The sequence below is a fragment of the Seriola lalandi genome, unplaced genomic scaffold, assembly GCF_002814215.2.
Source record: "Seriola lalandi dorsalis isolate HSWRI2012SDOR001 ecotype SW California unplaced genomic scaffold, Sedor1 jcf7180002054258, whole genome shotgun sequence".
In the NCBI taxonomy this organism is placed as follows: domain Eukaryota; kingdom Metazoa; phylum Chordata; class Actinopteri; order Carangiformes; family Carangidae; genus Seriola; species Seriola lalandi.
In genome coordinates this window covers 192,153-215,060 of record NW_019524811.1, presented here as the reverse complement: position 1 = coordinate 215,060, position 22,908 = coordinate 192,153, and the positions used below count along the sequence as shown (strand labels likewise).

General features: G+C 41.7%; 1 protein-coding gene across 1 annotated transcript in view; it reads left to right on the top strand.

Annotated features, from left to right (window-relative positions):
• dgkg (diacylglycerol kinase, gamma) overlaps window positions 1–22,908 on the top strand; it is a 103,593-nt gene that overhangs the window by 32,209 nt on the left and 48,476 nt on the right. The window contains exons 5-19 of the mRNA XM_087173612.1: window positions 282–548; window positions 2,162–2,314; window positions 2,802–2,851; window positions 3,217–3,291; window positions 3,986–4,105; window positions 4,754–4,871; window positions 5,416–5,504; window positions 6,336–6,452; window positions 7,484–7,582; window positions 9,409–9,519; window positions 9,634–9,707; window positions 12,732–12,806; window positions 16,480–16,565; window positions 17,646–17,735; window positions 20,324–20,484. Of these exons, the coding sequence (XP_087029738.1) occupies window positions 282–548; window positions 2,162–2,314; window positions 2,802–2,851; window positions 3,217–3,291; window positions 3,986–4,105; window positions 4,754–4,871; window positions 5,416–5,504; window positions 6,336–6,452; window positions 7,484–7,582; window positions 9,409–9,519; window positions 9,634–9,707; window positions 12,732–12,806; window positions 16,480–16,565; window positions 17,646–17,735; window positions 20,324–20,484 (1,685 nt within the window). The remainder of the gene's footprint in view (window positions 1–281; window positions 549–2,161; window positions 2,315–2,801; window positions 2,852–3,216; window positions 3,292–3,985; window positions 4,106–4,753; window positions 4,872–5,415; window positions 5,505–6,335; window positions 6,453–7,483; window positions 7,583–9,408; window positions 9,520–9,633; window positions 9,708–12,731; window positions 12,807–16,479; window positions 16,566–17,645; window positions 17,736–20,323; window positions 20,485–22,908) is intronic.

Genomic DNA, 22,908 nt, shown 5'->3' with positions numbered 1-22,908 from the left:
TGTGAGTTCATGGTATTTTGCCTGTGGATCAGTGGATGACAGTGACTTGATGCTTGGTGAATGGTAACTGTGTCAAGTTTTAATGCAATGTAGTGATTTTTACCCGCTTCCTGTCCCTCTCTGCGTCCTGATGGTTTTGTATTTGGGCTGTTGTGAAGTTTTACAGTGTTTCTTTATGTTGCTCCTTTCAATGAACCAGCTCTTTGTGCATCTATCACCCCCTCCCCTCACCCTGCACCGCTTGCAGAATTTCTCTTCAACTAATTTCTCCGCCTTTTCAGGGATGAACGGGAAAAGCATCCTGTCTGCGATGGGTCGTCACACACCAGAGCACTCCAGCGTGATGAGCACCGCAGGCTCTGGAGCCACCACTTCCCCTTGTTCATCTCGCTCCTCCTCGCAGCGTTCGGGGACAGGGGGCCACACGCCTGCGGGGCCCCACCGATCACCCTGCACCCAGGTCAAGACCTCAGAGGGCAGCAGCAGCAATGCCCTGACTCCCAACGCCGGACCCGCCAGGTCGCCAGTGTCCCCCAAACTCTCACCAGGTGAGACTGACAGCAGGTGGTGTTGTTTACTTCTCAGTGGTACTTATTTCTTTATCTCATACAGAGTCACAGTGTTAAACCTGTAGTGTGTCCTGGCAGGAAACCAGTGTGGTTTACTGTGAGGGTGTAATCATACAGTCAGTTTATGACTTTATAGAATACATGATGCAGCATTCGTTGATAGATACACTCACCATATTACTAACAACGTTTGAATGAAAACAAAACATGACTAATACAGTATTATAAGATATAAAAATTAGATAAAATATTTTTGATAGTTTCACAGTTTTTAATTGTCTTTATCTTTGACTGTAATTCATCACCTTGGAAACAGACAAAATATTTTCATCTGTCCTCACTTAAGTTGTTGCCACGTGAACTAAGAGTTTTCTGTTGTGTTGTGTGTTTTCTGATTCAAATTAATTTTGTTATTTAATATTAAATTTAATGGTTAAATTTTGTCATGTAAGGGTTTAGTTATTAATATAGCTGCTGATTGCTGATATAATAAAATCATTGACAGATTAATGCAGTGTTGCATATATTCAATAGTAATCATTAGCTGCAGTATACATTAGTTATTAGTTTAATTATATGTTCGAGTACTGTTTGCAAAATATAGATTCTCTTCATTTAAAAAAGTTCAAGAATAAAATAAAAGTTTAAATGTCTGAACATTTATCTAAACACAAGCCACAATGTAAATGTTGATTTTAGGTTTCATTTTTCAGCAACATAAACATTTTCAGTGGTTGACACCACTGACACTTTATTGGTGGATGGCATTTAATTGTAGCTACTAACATTGAATGTGTGTTGAATGTGTGCAGGTAAGACAAGAAGACCCTCAGAAGACATAACTGGTCAGATTTAGTTCATATAGAACAGAGTTGATGTTCGTATTAAACCTCCATGATGTGCATATATTGTCATATTTCTGTATTGTAGTATATTGTACCACAGAATATAGTTACAGCAGAACTTACTAAAGTTTTAAATATTAAAAATAACATGGGATCCTGGCCTGGTTTTCCTCACCAACATCTATAGCAGTCCTTTATTCACTGGGCCCCATTCCAATGATTACAAAAGAAATCTAATAAAAGTTTATACTTCCTGTTCGCTGGAGACAAACCAGGTGATAGTGAGGTAAGGTGAGGACACCTGTTTGAAAAAGGCCTCCTTTTAGAAGCAACACGAGTAAAGGAAATAGAGTCGGACTTTTGTTTTGGTCGATATTTGAATGCACATTGGACGGTGCTGTAGTTTTTTTAGACTCTAACATGACTCGCTCTGTCCAGGTGCTGCTCACCCAGTTATGGCTTCACAGATCTGTTATCCCTGTCACATGATGTCATATTGTTTTGGTCAGCAGCCTGTGGCATCACCATCCTCTGTCTGCAGTGTAAATAGTGTTTTGTCAACCTGTTCTCCACTGCTCTGTTTTGTCTCTGCCTGTTACACTGGGATCAGAGTTTTTTTCTGAAACTGTCAGACTAATCCTTAAATGTGTCATTTACTGTCTTCATTGCATTAATTTGCCTCGGCGGAGTGGAGAGTGCGGCGGGTGCTGTGAGCAGGTTTGAACACTTGTGTTGTGCAATCGACAGAGAGGAGCCACTCCGAGAAGCATTTGTCACTGCGGAGGAGCCCGTCGCCCCAGAAGGCCCCCCCCCTGCCGTCACCCCAGGTGGTCTTCCTCAAGGACATCGTCTGCTACCTCTCCCTGCTCGAGAGGGGGACGCCGGAGGACAAGCTGGAGTGTGAGTGACGGGGATGGTGGGATGTGGGCGGAAGGGGTCAGCTCCTCTCAGAGGGATATCGAGTGGGAGCAGCTGTCGTATGCAATGTGTGTTTGCGCTCGGGCCGCTAATGCCGCTTGTCTCAATAGCACGTCAGCTCAGGTTGACAGCGAGAGTAATAAGGCTGTTGCCTCCTTCTCTGGCTGCCTCCCCAGGGCTCTAGATATGGCCATTACACCTCCCACACAGGGCAGGTCAGTGACACGCTTAAGCCCTGCTGCGCCCAATTGACTTCCTTAGTGTCTAAGGCTATATTGGTGCACACTGACAAGCATAATCTCTGCTAACTGGTCCCCATGCAACGGTACAGAAGTAGCATGCTGCACTTCTTTAACCCTGTGGCCATCTGGAGGGAATCCAGGAACAAATGTTAGAGCTTCACAGAGCCACTAATTATCTGACAACATCTGAGTCATCATGGGATCTCTGTTCTCTCGATTCCCTCTAGTCATGTTCCGGCTGTACGACACAGACGGCAACGGGGTCTTGGACAGCTCGGTGAGTGGTCTCTCTTCGCTTCTGGACCCCATCCCCCTCCCTCCTCCTCCTCTCCTCCTCATCTTCCTCTCTGTGTTTTGTCTCTCACGTTGCCCTTTGCACACAGCAGCTCCAGGAATAGTAACGTGAACACAGCCGTGACAGCATTTGTGTTTACATGAGATCATTTGTAGTGGTTCTGCTCAGTTTAATATTAGCCATGTGCTGAAGCCATCACATAAACAGACGAATAGGTTACATAGGGGAAATTTCACATTTCTCACACCTGTCGTCCGTGTTTGAAATGTGTGAGAGGGGGTTGTTTTAGTAGGAGGTGAAGGTAGGAAGGCTGTTTTCATCTCTCTGCTGTGTCTCTCTTTTCGTAGGAGCTAGATCGCATCATCAATCAGATGGTGCATGTAGCAGAGTACCTGGAGTGGGACTCAACAGAACTGAGGCCGGTGAGAAAACACACTCGACTGCAATAAAGTCTGACACACAACAGAAAGACAGACACACAAACACACACATGCACACACACACACACATACACACACCTGAAGCCTTGAATGACACTTAACAAAATGAACAACGAAATGACTTGACACAGCTTGAAACAGCAAGTAGATTCAAAGACCAACGCCTACGTTTACATTTACTCATCTGGCAGATTCTTTTTATACAAATCAACTTAGAACAAACTTGTTAGTCAACTATTTTGCTTTTTGCAACAAAATTACATCGAAAATCTAAAAAAATGTTTGCGTGTTTTATGCTTATGTAGGAATGAATAAAGAATTTCATTCTGTCTCATTTAATTTTCATTCACTGTTTCAAGCCATTATATCTTGTGAAGGGAACCAAATCCTGGGCGGAGTGTATCATTAACTCTAACAGTGTTAAAGCTAATTATAAAATGAGCATGTTTATTGTTTATTTAACAGGGACAATGCACAGTACATTTATTGCACCAGCAATGTAAACGGCTAAAAGCTCATTTCCGTCTGCAGTTCCTGTAGTAGTGCCGAGATCATGTCTTTTTGTTCGTGGAACATTATTTAACAGAATGATTAATAACGTCAGAGTCCTGCTGCAGTCTGCAGTGTGTAGCTCAGGCAGAGTCTGTGCATTTGACTTTTATCTCTGTGTCTTTAGATACTGAAGGAGATGATGGAGGAGATCGACTACGACCGGGACGGGACAGTCACGCTGGAGGAGTGGATCAGAGGAGGCCTCACCACCATCCCTTTACTGGTCCTGCTGGGCATGGATACGGTACAGATTAGTAACTGGTGTTTTGATTTGTTTTTTCTTTAGTACAAAGGAGCTTTTGTTCTGGTGTTTTTACACTACATTTCCCAGAGGTCAGTTCTCAGTTGGCAGCACTGCCTGAATTGTTCCTCATATGCTTTCAGTGTATTTTTGGTTGAATCTGAGATAATGGAAGTTTGGAAGGTGACGCTCTCTTCTTCGCTGGTGTAATCATGCTGGCTGTTTCTCACGTTGAGATCTGAAGTGTTACCTCTGGATATTTAGAACATTAGGATTTTATATATATATATATATTTCCATGCCATCAGAACTCAAGTGATACTAGATTTTTTTCTTTTTTTCTGATGCTAATAATGTGTTTAAAAACATCTTACAACAATAAACTGATGTCTGTTTTAAACTTGAATATTAGATATGTTTGGAAAAGATCCCATAAACATAGAAAATAAACACATCAGAGGTTTCAGGATAACAAATTATATGTTAGTGACACTAAATTACATCAGTAATATTTTGGGATTTTCTGTTTTTTCTTTTATTTACTGTATGTTGAAACAGTGTTACGTCAGTTGCTGCTAAGTGGTAATAAAATGGTAAAAAAAAAAAAAAAAAGTTTTCATGCATCATCCATCTGTTGTTGCCTCTTCCCAGAATGTACAGGAGGACGGGCAGCATGTTTGGCGTCTGAAGCACTTCAACAAACCAGCCTACTGTAACTACTGCCACACCATGCTGCTCGGAGTTCGCAAGCAGGGCCTCTGCTGCTCCAGTGAGTCTCTGTGGCCGCCTGTTGGTCTGTCTGCCTTTTCTCCGTCTGTTTACATCTGCTCGTGTCCATTACTCTCCGCCTCTGACTTCCTCTCCTCTCCATCTCTGTCATTATCTCTTTGTCTGCCCCTCCATCGTTATCTGATTGTCTTCTACTCCCTGCATCTGACTCAAATTTAAGTTGTTTGTGAGCCTGAGTGCCTCTGAGTCAGTGGGGGTTTTTTTTTTCACTTAAAAGTCCTCCCAGTCATCATTAAAAACATTAACAATCCCATTATATGTAATTTCATTACTGATTGAATTGTACCAGAGAGCAGCTCTGGAGGTTGATGTTATTGTCACTGTTGAATTCAAGTACTCACTTATTGTCTGAAATGATCTTTAATGTGGTGAACTTTTTATTAGATTTCCTGCAAACTGTGTTTTCACTTGCACTTATTAAGACGAGAGACGAGTTTAATGGCGTTAAGCACAAAAGGTGAGGAATATGTCAGCCGTTGTTGAAGCTGGTCTGTGATGTGAACTGTACTGTTGTTTTCCTCCAGTATGCAAGTACACAGTGCATGAACGCTGTGTGTCCAAAGACATCGCTGCCTGCATCAGCACCTACGCCAAGTCACGTAGACACACCAACGTAAGTACGGACACCACGCACGAGAGGCTTCATTCCGCACATGCTAACATAGACTGGTGCTGCTGATATGGACCGGAGCTGCAGGGTAATGAGACTCCAACACTGACCAGTCTGTTGAGCAGACTCCCACTGGCTCTCTGTCCTGTGTAGCAGAGCAAGGAGGATCATGGGATGGTCTGTGAGGTCATGCAGGGTTTCTTATCTGGTTACTGTCCTCTGTATTTTAGTGGTGACGTGATCAGGCAGTTGAGGATGATTTCTCTGGCTGAGGTCACATGCTGATTACAATCTGTAGAGCTTTGTTCTTTCATTCAGCTCTGGGTCGTGACCAGAACTCACTGTCGGGCCTCTGGCAAAAACCCACTCCTGTCAATAATCAACTTTTTATTTATTCAATGTTTATTTATTTATTTATTGGGAAAACATGCAGTTTAACATCTGGCTTTTTGAACCTGCATTTGTCTCTAATTTAATTTAGTAGTAATAGTAATATAGTAGTAATCAAGTGTCTCAGCTGTTGCGGTTATTTCTTGCTCCATTAAGCGATTCTTTTTTAAAGATAAACAATGTTTTGGAAGCCGAGGTTTTACTCATCGTAGTTCCCTTTGTTTCAGTAGCTTTCAATTTCAGTTTAAACCAGTATTGCACTTTTTTGTGCTTGAATGTATTTTGGATAATTTATGTCCTAAAACCTGCATGATGTTTACATCATTCAGGAAAGGTAGCTGCCGAATACAATATACCACTGAACATCGAATCTGTTGTCACTGAATCTGTCTCTCTCTCTCTCTCGCCCTCTCTCTCTCTCTCTCTCGCCCTCTCGCCCTCCAGGCTATGCAGCATGTGTGGATGGAGGGTAACTCTCCGACCAAGTGCGACCGCTGTCACAGAAGCATCAAGTGTTACCAGGGCCTCACGGGCCTGCACTGTGTCTGGTGTCAGATCACTGTGAGTTGCTGCCTTATGTAGACACAGGTGAACTCTTACCAGGTAACACTTTTATCTGCAGCGGCCATTTCCAGACTGCCTGTGTTGACCAATAGAAAAGCGTTGTGGGTACACAGATTCATTTTACAGGAGGATTATTGTTTCTGCTGTTTATGAAGGTAAACACAATGAGATATGGCCATTGTAAAGTCTGACTCTGACTGGGACGTCGGGACATTACACTGACTTTTATTAGTTTATTAGATGCAGGTGGCTGCACACCAAACAGTCCCACCATAAATCCTCCCACATGAAGGTTTTAATGTTCAGCTTGTGTTGAAACTGTCTGAAGAGGTGTTGATTCAACTTTCTGATCATTTTCTAATCGGGCTGCAGTTTTGTTGAGCTGTTGAACTGTATTGCTTTATAACAGAATCACGTCTCTGTGTGCTGCAATTCAACACATCAGACACTGAGCATTATAACCTTCATGAACGTAGGAGTTATTGTAGGTATTGTATGTATTGGACTGCTTTAGTTTAGCTTGAGACTAACCTTTACTTAACCACAGCTACTATAAGACAAACCCCAAATGTTAACCGAACCTTGTTCCTAAATTAAATGGTTTTTCTATACAGGGATCAGCCCTTTTTACCAAGTCCCCACAGTGTTAACAACTTTATGTCCCCATAATGCCACTAATACGTACACTCACACACCTTCACACATTTTACTTGACATTGCTTTTCACATCCACTAGATGTCACCACTGACTTGGAGTTTGCTCAGCAGTGATCCTGCCGTCAAGACGCTCAAGTTCATGAAGCGCTTGTCCTCGTCTCAGCGTTTATAAATAAATCTGCAGAGAAATACACACAGATAACTTTGTGATTGATCCTCTATGGCCTGTCAATCAGTCGATATCGTCCTGTCAGGAGAACAAACTAGAAAGTGTAAAAAGCGTTTTTGTATTGGTCACATTTGATATACTCGGTCTCACAGATGGATCACGCCCACAGTTCTTATGTTTCTGCTTCTCCTCTCCCCTGTAGCTCCATAATAAGTGTGCGTCTAATGTGAAGCCAGAGTGCGACGGGGGAGCCTTGAGGGACCACACTCTGCTGCCCTCGTACATCTGCCCCGTTGTCCTGGTGAGAACGCTTCACTCTGCTGTCCATGTACAAGACTACACACATGCACAATAGAGACTTTGTTCTGCAGAAGAAATCATTCAGTTAAAAAAATCTAATTTTCAAACTGGATGAGTCGACTGTTGTGCTCGTACAATAGACCCCACTCACAACTGTGTTTGTCACTGTTGGCTTAGCCGGTTACTTTAAAAAAGGTTCATAGGTTCCTTGTTGACAGAGAACAGTGACTGTGGCCAGTTGAATTCACAGTGTGTCATGACATGGATCAAAAATATTGATAGAAACATCTGACAGTTAGTTGCCAGTGTGAATAAAATCCTGCAGCTACATGTCAGTAGCTTCAGTTAAACATCAAACATCAGAATGTGATCTCAGTGATTTTGATCGTGGCATGATTGTTGGTGTCAGACGGGCTGGATTTAGTTTTTCTGAAACTGCTGAGTTCCTGGATTTTCACACACAACAGTCTTAAAGGGTTTTTACTCAGACTGGAGCCAAAAACAAAAAACCACCCAGTGAGCAACAGCTCTGTGGAGGAAACACCGTGTCGATGAGAGAGATCAGAGGAGATTGGACAGACTGGGCGGAGCTGACGGAAAGGCTACGCTAACTCAGATAACCACTCTTTACAACTGTGGTGAGCAGAAAAGCATCAGAACGAACAACAGGTTCAACCTTGAGGAGCATGGGCAACAACAGCAGAGGACCACGTCAGGTTCCACTTCCTGTCAGCCAAGAACAGAAACCTGAGGCTGCAGTGGACACAGGCCCGTCAACACTGGACAGATGAAGACTGTAAATTCTGCTAAGGCAGCAGATGGTAGGGTCAGAGTTTGGCATGAATCCATGGAGCCAACCTGCCTTGTGTGAACAGTGTAGGCTGGTGGTTGGTGGTGTGATGGTGTGGGGAATGTTTTCTTGGCACAATCAATCATGGTCTGAATGCCACAGTCTATCTGAGTATTGTTGCCGACCATGTTCATCCCTTTGCAGCCACAGTTCACCATCTCGTAGTGGCCACTTCCGGCAGGATAATGCTCTGTGTCACAAAGCAAAAGGTCTAAAAACTGCTTTCATGAACAGCACAGTGAGTTCAGTGAACTTCAGATCCTTGGTCTGAACCAGTTCTGTGTAAACAGCTGTTGCAGTCACATGAGGATCCTGCATTGCTTTGCCCGGAGAGAATCAGGAGACTTGGAGCTTTCAAACAACTTATAATTTTGTCAGTGTTGTGTGAAGACGAAGTTCAGTTCAAACCAAAACACACCTTAAGTAGTGCTACCAGGGCTGACGTGCCCTGCAGGTGGGACGGCCTGTTTTAAAAGTTAATGGCTCCCGGAGAGCTCCCTGTGGAGGTGAACCCGGAGAGTCCCAATGAGAGGGGACCGTGGGGAAGACAGAGAACACACTAGAGGAATCACAGACGCCACCTGGGAACACCTGAGGAGCTCACAAACATTGATAAGCGTTTGGATTATCTTTCTTATCCTGTTGCCAACATAACGTGGATAAGCAGTGGAGAGTGGATGGATTGATGACTGAGCTGCCTGCATTCATGACAAGCTTTCCTCCAACATCTCATAGCAGACCTATGACAACCAAACACCTGTCTTGATTTCACACTCGCTGATGATTCTATTTTTGTGATCTGACGTCTCAGTTTCCGCCACAAATACATACAAGTTGATTGGTGTCCATATTCACAGAGGGCATACCATACATGTTTTACAAGCGCCTGCAGAACATTTGAAGCTAATTTTGATTTATAAAGGGAATATTTTTGTGCACATGGGATCGCCGGTCCATCAGTGTTCCTCCTCTCACAGGACCGTCAGTCCGTGGTGAAGCGTGGTGAGGGGGAGTCTCCGCCCAGCACCAGCCCTGACGACACCAATCAGACTTTCAAATTCTCCCCTGGGGACGGACAAGCACTTCAGGTACGCCAGTCTGTCACCCAGCAACGATTCATCCTTCATCCTTTAGGTCGTTGAAGTGATCACTCAAAGCTGGTTAGCAGATGCCTGATTCTGTTTCTCCCTCCGTGTCTGTAGATCACCCCGCTCCCAGGGACGCATCCGCTCCTGGTCCTGGTCAATCCCAAGAGTGGAGGGAGGCAGGGGGAGCGGTAAGTTGGGCCTTCTGCTGTGGTCACATGGTCTGCTCCAATATTTACACTTTAAAGCCTGATCGGTTTATAGGTTAAGGATCTGTAAAGCTCATAATTTTAAAGTTTTTTATAAAGTCTTGAAGTTGTGTTTATTAGTCGGTTTTTGGGTTGATTAGTTAAAAGAATTCATAAAAAAGAAATCAATCATTCAAAAACTCTGAGTGGAAATTATTTTTCTTTTAAATGTATTAAAGAACGAAAACATAAAAAAAGATAGCTATGGCTTAATAGTTTATTTTCCCTTTATTACTTTCTTTTATGTTTTTGTTTTCCTTTTCCATTGAACATATCAGTTTAAGCTTTTGCATTTAACCTTTTGGTTTTAGCAGTTTCTTAGAAGCTTGTCTTCTTTTCTATTTTAGGAGGTTGAATTTTACTGTGAATTTAAAAATTGCCATTTTGTTTATTTCAGCATCAATTTGCCTTTTAACATTTAATCATAGATGGGATAGTGTAATATAATAGTAGTTTATTTATCACTTTCCCTTTTAATATAGAATGTTTCTGTGTAAATTTAATTCTGTGTGAAATGATCCTCCATAAAAACAGATTCACCACTGATTCATTCATTTTTTCTTTTTTGTGATTTTTGGAGGACTCTGTTAGCAGCTCTTTCTTTTTCCCCATTTCACACTTTCTCCTTCACTTTTCATTAACTGAATAATTTCCTGGGTCACCAACAGGAAACAAGACATTTAGACTGTGAGCTGTAAAGATAATTTATATTTCAAGTGCAGCATCTTCCTGTGGACTTACTGGATTTGGACGTAGTGGTAACCAGTGGTAACAGATTTAGTGTGATTGAATCACACTATTATTAGAGGTCTTATTAGAGATCTTTAGGGATGTTATCAGGAAATGACAGCAACTGATTTCTGTCACAGAGGACACCTCAGTGTCTGCACCTCCCTGCTGTCGCTCTGAACACTGTCATGTAATGATGAAGAGGTTTTTGCTAGTGGCAAATAAATGTCATGTATTCATTGTTGCATTTCTCCCCACCTCCCTCACAACAGAGACCAATCACACCCTGTTGCTCTGCCTCAGCCTGACACATTACCATAGCAACATGGTATTAATTACCATTAGAAAGGAAATTATCTTCTATTAATAAGCACAAAAAACATTTTGAACAGGAAACCAGAGACTATTGTTTTGCTATTTTTATCAGCATGAAAATTGAAACCTTTTTTTTTTTTGTTTAGTTTAATGGATGAACTTATCAGAAGCTGTATAAGCTTCTGTATTATTGTTAATTACATATCAATACCCCATGTCCCTTTCTGTATCATACGTTTTTAATTCACAAAGCTTAGCCATCTATTCGCTCGGTTATATAAATGCATTCCAGCAGCCTAAATAAACCGGCTGGTCTCCTGTTGGATATTAGAAACCCTTCAGGAATTAATAAAATTACCTACGTGAGACGTTCATGAAGATGATTGTGCAGGCTTCAATGAGCGTTTTATGTAACTCTCACAAGGCTACAGGAAACTGCCGTGTCGACACGCAGCTCGCTAACACACTGACAGTTTGAGAGAGCAAAAATATCATAGATGGAGGAGTGAAGAGCAGGCAAACTAAAACTCTCCACTTCTTTCTCTCTTTCATATCAAGTCTCTTCTTCTTCCTTTTCTTCTTCTTCTTCTTCTTCTTCTTCTAAACTCTGAAAAGATCAATTCTGTTTAATTCAGGCAGAAACTGCAGCATCACTTTAGACTTGATTATTTAAGATGTGTGTTGAGGTTGTGCAGAATCTATTTCACATGCTTTGAGTGAGATGATGCTCACACTGGCAGCACCTTTCCATAAGATTGATTATTATAGATCTGTGAAAAATCAACCTGACATACTGTATGTGTGTTTTGTTTCTCTGTAAACTTATATAAAGATCGATCCATCAAGTCATCCTAGCAGAGTTTCTTTGCTGTACACTGGTATATTCTGCAGTTGTCAGAGAAATGTGGTGATTCTTTGGTTGTTATCCAAAATGGTGCTTCTGATCACGGCCAATTTGTAGCTTTGACGGCCAAATACAGCCTGCAGTTCTGACTGTGTCAGAAATTTGGGAACATTCATAGGAAGGTTTTTCATTTTTGGTGTTTCATAATGTTACTGTCGCTATGAACCGCATCTACAAACCTGCCACAACTCAGACACGCACAGGACGACTCCGAGACACAGGTGAAAAGTCCAAAATGTTCACCTTTATTTAAGGGTAGTAGAGGCAAGAGCAGGTAAGGAGCAGCAGGCAAAAAGACAGAAAGGGAACAGGCAAAAGGCAAAGTCCAAAAACACGCAGGAGGTCAAAAACTGGCAGGCAAAGACAGGTAAACACGAAAAGAGGCTGAGATGGCACAATAGACGATCTGGCAGAGTACAAGTGGAAGTGGATGGTATATATACCAGGGAGCTAATGAGGGAACAGGCAACAGGTGACTGGAACGGCTTCCAGGGCTGAGGTTACTGCAGGTCAGGTGGGAGCGGCAAGGTCTGAAATGACTTGACAGTTGGTGACTGATGGCCCAGTGAATGAATGACCGAATGAACTGTGACACAAAGCAGCCAATCAGAGAAAAAGCAGGACATTTTCTAATTTAAAAACACAGCCCACTCTGTGGCCAAATCTTTCATTTTTGAGCTGCATTCGTTTGTTTGTTGGTTTGTTTATTTGTCAGCAGGATTCCTCAGAAAGTACTGAACTGATTTGCACTGAACTTGGTGGATTAAATTTTGGTGCAGAACCGGATCATTTACTATGAATTAGAATTTTTCTTTTTCTCTCGGAGGTCTGGTCTATGTTGTTTGACATTGGCCTTGGTGGAGGTCTGTGCTCTATGAGTGCCCTTCTATTTGCTATTTATATCATAGAACCCCAGGAAGAGTGGTATGTACCATGTAAGAGCCTCAAGAGTTTAGAAGAGAATTAGCATATTACATCTGCTGTGTTTCACTCTATTTCCTCCCCCTCTCTTCTTCCAGGGTCCTGAGGAAGTTCAGGTACCTACTAAACCCCAGGCAGGTGTACAGTTTGGACCGAGGGGGGCCAATGGTCGGGTAAGTCTGCTGCGTTCATCCTATCACTGACTTTCTTTATGTTAGCAAATGGATAGAGGACACTGTTTATCATATGGGTTGTTCATGCTAGTATAAGGAGGACATACTTTTGTTTTCTGTCCTTCAGAACATGGTGAAAGAGCCACATTTACTTATGTTTTAACTTAAAAGATATGAAACAGATATCAATATATCAACTGTAAAGCTCCTCTCGACAGGATTTATTTCTTCAGTTGTTTCATGTCTTGATGAAATATTTATCATGTCTTGTTAGGGCTTTAGAAAACTTTGGGGTCTTTTCAGCCTGTTAGAGCGTTTCGAAAAAGTCTGCAAACTTTATCTATCAGTGGATAAAGAGTTGATATAAAGAGCCAGACTCAAAGACATAAAGCTGTCCTTTATTAATAGATGAAAAGCAGAGGTGCCGCTGATTTATTTTACAGTGACTTTAAGCTGATGAATAAAAAGCAGGAAGGTTTTATAGTTGGTTATTGTTCAGTCAGAGAGGTGTTCTGTTAAACCACCTCTTTACTTCATGTCAGACTAACCGCTGTGGAGGTCGGCGAAGGAGAATGGGACCATTGCATTACTGCCGTGGTGTGCATTTGACCTCTTGACACACACACACACACACACACACACAAACAAACACACTCACATGCGTCAGAGCTGAGCACAGCTTGTACTTTAAAATTAATGCTGTTGCGCTTTGTATCCATTCACGGAACAAAAACGCCCTACGCAGCACAAGCGCCGTAAATGCTTTACCTTGAAGGTGAATCTCTCCCTCCACCATCCTTTCACTTCTATTTGTGTGACTCTCCCCCCTCCCTCGTCTCTCTCTCTCTCTCTCTCTCTCTCTCTCTCTCTCTCAGTCACGGCAAACAGAGCTGCTGCCCTCGAGAGCCCATTGTAGGAAAAACGACCCAATGACGCACTCAGGTCTTAGGGGAGAATGCTGTAGATGATACATGCGGCGTCAAGCACAAAGACTCTTACTTTGGGAGAGATGTCAGTACTTGTGATGTGAGACTCAGCCCTTTTTTTTTTTTTTTTGGACATTTAGCTTTGGTAAAATCCTCATATGATACAGCTTAGCTGCAACACAACTGAGTGAAACAACTTGAACTAAGTTTTTCATCAGTGAAGTGAAGAATCGATGTTTACCTGTTTGCTGAATAGGCTTCCCCCGAGTCACTACTAGGACAATGTGATGTTTCAGCCTTCCTGAGAGCATTATGTTGTGATTGGGACTAACAGTAATGATGTGATTATTAATGAAGAAGCTCCTTTGTTGTGCTCAACTCCGTCGTTTGTTGTTTCAAGTGCAAATGGTCTGTTATTCCAGTAACACCAGTCTGGGTGGTGCAGGGGCCCTTTCATATCTAAAATGAGGTGATGTAATGCTGTTATTGCCGAGCCGTGGGAGAGCGGTGCTGGTGCTGCTGAGAGAGGCTCGACAGTACGCACAAGTGAATATAAACACATGCACACAAATAAACACATGGGGCTGGATGTGTCACGTAGAGGGTTAACCTGCTCTCAGTTGAACTCTCCACAACTGTTACCATGGGCTCCCTAGCAACAGGCTCAGCAGGCTTTGAGGTGAGAGGCAGCTCTACTCTGAGAAATTTGTTTAGGGAGCGCAGCTCGCTCTACCACCAGTCATTGTTTCAGTCCATTAATACAAATCTGCCTTTGGCTCTTTGTTGATGCACATGTCTCTCCTCAGCTTGCCATACATAACACATGGCCACAAACAGTCAGGATTAGGCGTCTTAATTAAAAATTTTATGCCAACGCAGACGGGTTTTGGTTGGATGTGATACTCAGCTCCATGTTGTGAAAACGTCCCCACGGCCAGTTTGTAGTTTGTGTGCGTGGCCGTTAGAGAGGGCTGTCTGCCTCGTGGCCTCCACATCATCTGACCTGGTCCAGAAATAATCCACCTACTTTGATTTGAGTCGACCACTGAGAACATAAGAGCAAAAACGGTTTACACCGTTTACACTTAGAATATTATTATTGTTGTTTCAAGTCCCAGTGGGTCATGAAATCAAATCCAAGAAGTGAAGTTCGATAATAGATCCGTCAGTAATAAGTCACAGCACAGTACAAGTTTTTAAAACTCTTAACTATCAAGGTGGCAAGTATTTTATCATTCGCCGCAATGACCAGAAATATCCCGTTCACAATAAACATGCTTGTTTCACAACAACATATTTGACAGTCGCACTCCGTCTGAATGTGGCCAACGGTTCTGTAGGACTCAACCCACAGCTCACTGGTTCCTGCTGAAGATACAACTCATTGAAGATGGGACACACACAAAAAAAAAAAGGGCTTGATAATTTCCTGAGACTTTTACTTTTGTTGGGAAATATTCTTAGTTGCAGATTTGGTTCTGACAGGAGTATTTACAAAATAAAAACCGCAGTGCCCATGTTTGTTGTACTGAAGGAACATGTCTCCTTGTCAAACCTCACCATCGTGTTTTTATGAGTTTGTAGACAAACAATGGAGATTTATGGTTTTTGGTCTTTTCGTGGGATTTGTTGACTATATAAAGTTTAAACAATCTAATGTATTCATTCCTCATTCGTCTTCCTGATCTAATAAAGCAGGTGAGGGAGGTGTAAGTGGAGGCCGGCAGTCCTATATATGTATGTATATGTATATATTTAAGATGGATAAAGATGCTCTAACTTCCATTTCACTGATTTTAAAAGATCATACATCTGTGTGTGTGTGGGGGGGGGGGGCTTAATCTTTTAAAATCAAATGGAAGTTGGAGCATCTTCTGAGTGAGAGACATGACGTATTGTCAGAAGTAGGATTTTAATCAAATCCTTCATTCCTAATCAAATCCTCGCAGTGAGTTATGGAGTTGTGGAGGACTGCTGGCCTCCACCTACACCTCCCTCACCCGCTTTATTAGATCAGGAAGAAGAAGATGAAGAAATAAGACCTCCACCACATTTTTTGGAAATGCAAACAAAGTTTTTACCAGCTGATTTCCAAACACACACCTCCGATGATATCACTCTACTACCTACTACCACCTGTGAGTTTAAAATGATTCATGAAAAATCTTTTTACATTAGTTTTACATGTATTTAACATCTAACAGATGAATTAATTAATTAAAACTGAGCTTATCATCTTACCATTATTCAGATTGTCCACTCTAGCTACAACACTTCATAACTCTTCGCTCCGTGAGCCACGTTCCCTTCATTTTAAATGTAGTCATGGTTCGGAGGGTCTCCTGGCTGTTACTGTGCAGGACCAGGTGGTCAGTGTGAAAGGGGTCGGTGCCCTGTATGCAGCTGTCTCATGACGGAGACAGATGAAAGCTACTGTCGACACCTTTGTCCCAACACACATTAAAAGTCCCTTTGAAGGGCACGCACTCTGTGGCCGCTCTGTGACTGTGGTTTCTGGGGAAAAGAGCGGAGTGAACGCAGCTGGAGAGGGCACACACTGATTAAACCCTCGCTCTCCCTCCTCCTCTATCTTTCTCTATGTCTCTCTGCCCCTCAGTGCATTAAAACCTTCAGAGCTTAGAAAATCGCTGCCTGAACCATCATGAGTGTCAATTTGAGACACATTTGTAAAAACACTTATTTCTGCACATGTTGATTAAATCCACTGGATCTTCTTTTTCTCTTAGGCTCAACTTTTTCCACGATGTCCCTGATTTCCGAGTGCTTGCCTGTGGAGGTGACGGCACTGTGGGCTGGATCCTCGACTGTATAGGTACACTGATTCTTTTGAACTATTCTTATGTTTACCACATCAAACACTTGTTTTTAAAGGGTCACTCCAGTTTATTACAACTTTGATGTTGTATTTTATAACCCTGAACATTTTTTTCTGTTGTGATAACACTGTACTGTAATTAGTCAGATCTGGGAACACTGTGTCTGTCAGGGCAACAAATATGAACAGTCAGCAGATCAGACAGGTTGTAAACAAACCCCCGGGTTAGCCAAACGTATTTGCCAGTGCAATTGATTGAATTAGAATGAGGTGTAATTATACACACATCACCTATAGCTGCTGTTGAAAAGCAGCATCACTGAAATGAAAAACACCTTTTCACTGACCCCAACGGTTCAATCCCAGTCCGACACTCAGAAGGATGAATCAGGAATATGAAACAAAACATATTTTGTCTCTTAAATTTAAGACACTGTTTTGTGTTAACTCCTCATATCCTTGAATATCTCACACAGCTTGTGAGTTAGAAGTAAAATGTAGTGTGCAGATTTTCTGAAGTGACTTTATTGAGTTGTATACAATATTTTTTGTACAACATTTTAAGTTTACAAGTTTTTTGATATATTGATATTTCTTGAAAATACAAACGGCATTGAAACATCTTTTGAAATATTTTTCTTGGCATGGAGTCAGTGTGCAGGTTTCACTTTTAGAGAAATGAAAACAGACACAAAAGATGTATCTATTGTAAATGTCAGTTTACAAACAGTTTACTGTAGATTTACAGGATTAGGTGCTCTGACCTACCGCTCTTGCTATTATCATAGTCCCACATGGTTCTCATGTGCAATGAGGAATTATTACTGATTACTTTAGACAATCTGACTAAATTTCACAACCTTTGTGCTCGTGTTTCCTGCCCTGTCTGACTAAGTTGCAGTAATGTCACTCTGTTGCCAAATCTTAGTAGTTAACTTGATGAGTACAAGTTCATTATAACTGGTAGATGAATTAGCTGAATAAAATGAGAGTTTTCATTTAATTCATCCTCCGAAAACAGTTGTGTGAAGTTCTGTTCAACCAACCAAACATAAGATGGACCCGTTTGTCTCACAGATAAAGCAAGCTTTGCCAGGCACCCTCCAGTGGCCATCCTCCCTCTGGGCACAGGGAACGACCTGGCACGCTGCTTACGCTGGGGAGGAGGTGAGGCACTCAGTCAGTCATATATGTGTGTGTGTGTGTGTGTGTCCGTGTCCAGATTTTAGTTTTCCTCTTGTTTGTCAGGGAAAAGATAAAATATTCCAGATTATCTGCAAAGGCTCATCTCAGCTCATCAAAGACAGAACAAATATAAAGTGTGTCTTCTTCACATCAGCCTAAACACTGTCAGTGTTTGTTTCAGTGCTTAAAGGACGGGTCTCAGAAGCATAGTAGGATACAAAGAGCAGGCGTGTGTGAGCTCACGTTTTTAGGAAATGAAAGATGGGGAGAGGAATGTGGGAGCTCTTATGTGTCAAATTAAAAACTGTTAATATGCAAAGCACTTGTGCTGTAAATCCTCTGCCAGCCATTGATTTGTTGCAGTTCTTGGGGCCAGTAATTAGAGCGGCTGGTTATGACCGCTTGATTGTTGCTGCTTGGAGGAGCAGCAGAGCACTTAACCAGGCTTATGAATGATATTTTGTCAATAAGCTGCCAGGTCTGGGGGGGCTTTGGGACTTTTGTTGAATAGATCATCTTTCCCAGAAAGAAACACTGAGGTGAAGGAGCTTGAGTCTCTGCAGCCATTTAGCTTGATGAATATTTACTTTGGCAGAGCGAGCGAGCGAGCGAGGCAGATCTGCGTGTGGAGATCAACAGTCAATTTTTAGCCATGCTCGTGTTGTGGCTTTAGGGATGACAGTATCAGTTGATCCACCATTTCGGTCCAGGCTAGGCCTGCAACTAACAATTGTTTTCATTATTGATTAACCTGCCAATCATCACAATGTCCCACTTTCTGCCATGTTTTGTTTTGTCCGACCAGCAGCCCAAACCCCCAACAGCTTCATGTTACTGTCATGTATGACACTAAGGTCTTGCCTTATAGAAAACTGAACCCAGCAAAGGTTTTTCAGTTTTGATGGAGAAATCATTAAACCCATTATTCAGTTATCACAGTAGCTGTCAAATAATCGTCTAGTCCAGGCTGAACTATCTCAAAAATCATTGGATGGATTGTCATGACATTTTGTACAGACTACAGTGCTCTAACTGTTGCTTGATGTTTCACTTAGCATGTAGAAAATCTGTGTTTTGTACAGAGACTCTTGGTCCCTGGAGGATGAATCCTACAGACTGTGGTGGTCCCAGACTTCTCCTTAACAACCACCATGAGATTAACAGATGGATTTGAGTGAAATGTCTCAATATCCATTTGATGGATTGCTGTGACACGTGGTTCAGGATAAATCCTCAGACTTTTCATCTAGTGCCATCATCGGCTTAAATTTTCAATATGGCCAACACCTGCAAAACTAATAACATTCCCATCAGCCTCATATTAACTTGCCTACATTAGCATTTAGCTCAGAGCGCTGGTGTGCTAAAGCACAACCTCACATTTCTGCTAACATGACTGTAGACTCTGAGGGCCAGGTTGTACCAGAACAGAAGTGACGTGCGTGTTTGTGTGTGTGTGTGACGTTCAGTCTGACAGACTACCTGTCTCAGGTCACACTGGAAGGTGAGGTGAAGCGTAGTTTGTCATAAAGAGAGGGGAGATGCAGTTTAGTTAAAATATGAGATAATTCTAGGGAGAAATTCATAGTGTTCATTCAATTGTACACATGAAAAGTTCTAAAAAAAATAGTTGTGTAACAAATAAAAGAACAGAGCATGTGGGTGTGTGTGTGTGTGTGTGTGTGTGCGTGTGTGCAGTCATTCAGGATGAAATGGAGTTTTTATATGAAAAGGAAATTGTTCCCTGTGAAACTGCTGTTATATCTTATGAGCACCAGTTCGTCAGAAAGCATGTTTATGCAAACACTCTCATATTTCACACACGATGCTCCCAGTGCGATGGTAGTCATTAATGCCTCGTGCCCTCGTGACACCCCTGGAACATACTTCCACCTCCGATCGTTAGTAAGATGCCTGGCTGAAGCAGCCTGTCAGCTGCGGAGCAAAAACCAGAGGGCTCCCTGTGGTGCTGTCGGGCCCGGGCCAGGTTCTGGGTTCAGAGGTGGAGAGAGGGGGATGGGCCTGTGTGAAACGGCAGGAATCCATGTTTAATGTAGTGGTTAAGAGAAGTATGTTAGGTATGTTATCTGCATTTGAAAAAAGAAACCACACTCTCAACTAATTCCTGAGTTAACTTCATAACTTTAAACCCATGTCACACAATAAATATACACTATAATAGTTTAGAATTGATTAGAGAATTGCTCTGATTATCTATTTAAATAGAGTTGAAGTTATCTCTGTGCTTGTACACTGCTGGCCAAAAGTAACTGGACACACCTTGGATCTGAAGATTATAGCCCCGTGCGATTATTGACCATCCAATTCCAAAATCACGGACATTAATTTCCTGCTTCAAGAGTCTCCACTTCTCTCTGAAGGCTTGTGAAATGATGTGGGATCATGGCTGCAGGATTTCTGCTCTCATTCGGCGCATTAGTGAGGTTGGACACTGTTGCTGGGCAAAAAGACCTGGCTTTAGTTGGTGGTTCAGTTCATCCCAAAGGTGTTGGATGGGGTTGAGGTCGGATTTTTTATTTTTTTTTTACCTCTCTGTCTTTTCTCGGCAGGTTACGAGGGCGGCAGCTTGCTGAAGTTCCTCCGGGACATCGAGCACAGCACAGAGGTGGTGCTGGACCGCTGGAACATCGATATCGTCCCCGATGACAAGGAGGAGAAGGGAGACCCCGTCCCCTACAGCATCGTCAACAACTACTTCTCTATCGGAGTGGTAAGGAAACCGATACAGAGACTATCAATACTGTTACACACACCTCACATGACCATGGTGGATACTTCTAAGGAAATGTTTTTACAATATTATTTTTCTGAAACCATATCTGCAACTGTTACATACATTTTAAAAAAACATTGATTTGCCAACAGGTTTATGTTGAATTTATTGCTGTTTTTATTCAATCAACAGAAATATTCAGTTGTGATTAATTTTTTAATAATAGCAACTTTAATAATCAGTACAGGAAGAGAAGTTGCTGCCTTTGTAGTGGCTAACGGGGATCCAAATAATTATATAAAGTATATTAAGTATATAAAGTAAGCGCAGTAGTGATCAGGGAGTCGAGTCTCGGTATCCAGGTCAGTCACAGCTGTCAATCATGACATTACACTTATATTTTACAGCATCAAATAACGAATTAAAACCAAACTGATCAGAAGAACCTGGACACACATGGAGGGGGCGGAGCTTGTGACCTGTACTGCAGCCATAAATCAACAGTTAACAGTCACAATAGTACGTCTGAATGTAAATTGGAACCAATAATCAATGTACTAAATAATTTACTATAAAAATATATAATAAATAAACTATACAATATAACATTAGATATTTTGGTTATTTGGCATTAAGTACTGTGGTTCATAGTTATGTGTATCAGACATAATCCCCTAATTGTCTAATTGAGCCACAGTTGTTACAGTAACAGCATGGGGAGAAAGATTATCTGGTCTATGTGGACATGAGCAATTAGCAGATTCATCAGTGAATTTCTGTTCCCTCTCGGGCAGGTTTCTTCTTTTAATTGGAGGAAAGAAACATGTTGCCAGGTTCCAGTTGCTTAGCAACCCTTTTTTTTTCTTTTTTTTTTATCTTGTCCTGATGGAGATACCGGTATAAAGGCTCAGGGACGTTTTCCACAGAGGTGACAAACAAGGCCTTCGTGAAGTTATCTCAGTGGAGACTTAGTGACTGCGTCCTCACTGTAAGTCAGTGACAGGTGTTGCTTCAGTATTTCTTAATGGCAGCTACAGAGGGATTCACACAGTTACTAAACTTTACCACACCTGTGGTTCGGACACACAAGATTGAATCTGAAGCTACAACTATCATCAACCTCTGCACAATACAAGTCATATTAATTTAAATGAATTCCACTGTCGTCAGCTCACAGTCTTTCCAGGCGTCCTATAAATAGCTCGCACCCTGCTTTTTTTTTTTTCTGCACAGCAAATAAACACCATCATACCGAACTGGTAATTAGAAGCACAGTGTATGTTTCAGTGTAGCATTGCAAACCAGACTGATAACCTTGGTGTTGTGCCAAACTTTGAGCTGAGTCATCATCATACCAGCTAAAGCAGGAGCCATCTGCTGTTTTCATTTTTTTCTCCTTAAACATTCAGGCATCATTAAGCTCATTACATGAATAGTACATACGACTATAAATAAACAGACGTGACATAAGTGTAAAGACATATGTGCGCAGGTAGACGTTAGGAGAGGCTTTTGGCAGGAGATGATGAAGCAAGGTGATGTTACACAACTGCACCCCAGCTGATATCTGCATATAATATGTCTGTGTGGACATACAACACCAAAGACACACTGATCTATATGTCACTGGTTTGTATTTGCACATTCTCATCAAACTGTTTGTTTAACCAAAGCTGCAGCACAAACTCAGTCAACTTTTGGCTTTCTCCAAACAATGACTCCTTCTTCTCAAACACAGAGGGGGGGAGGGGGCGAGTGGCACTGCCAGTGTGTCAGATGGAGCCAGACAATGGTATTAAACAGGCCGTCTTGGTTTAATGAGGCTTATTGCTACATTTGGTCTATTTCTTCTCTCACATCCAATAGTTTGTGTATCATCATTGTATAATCAGATATATCAGTCTCCAGAATACATAAATAAATTTACATTAAGTATTACATCTACCTGCCTGTTTATACTGGATACTACAACATCAAAGGAGTGCTGTTTACAATAAAAACATTTTGATGCTTGAACCTTTTTAAACCTCTTTCTAAATTATGAATATGAGACATTTAATTTTAATAGAGACGTTTCTGTGGTGAAGTTGAAAGAAAAGGATCTGAACATTTCTCCCAAAACAGATCATCGCTATCCGTGTTCATGCTCGTAAATGGAACTTATTCCATATTCTTCTATATATTTCTTGCTGTCAACAAATCTCATAAAAAGACCAAAAGCAACAAGGAATACTGAAGTATTTTCTGTGTAGCCAAAGCCTGATAAAACGTACACGTCTCTGCCATAGAGCTGCATTGTTGCTCAATTTATTCATTTATTTATTTTTACCATGAACATGCGCACGGCAGTTTATCATGAGCACTTTCCTGCTGCCATAAAAACTTGTTACCACTCGAAATGCTAATTAATGTGGGGCTACA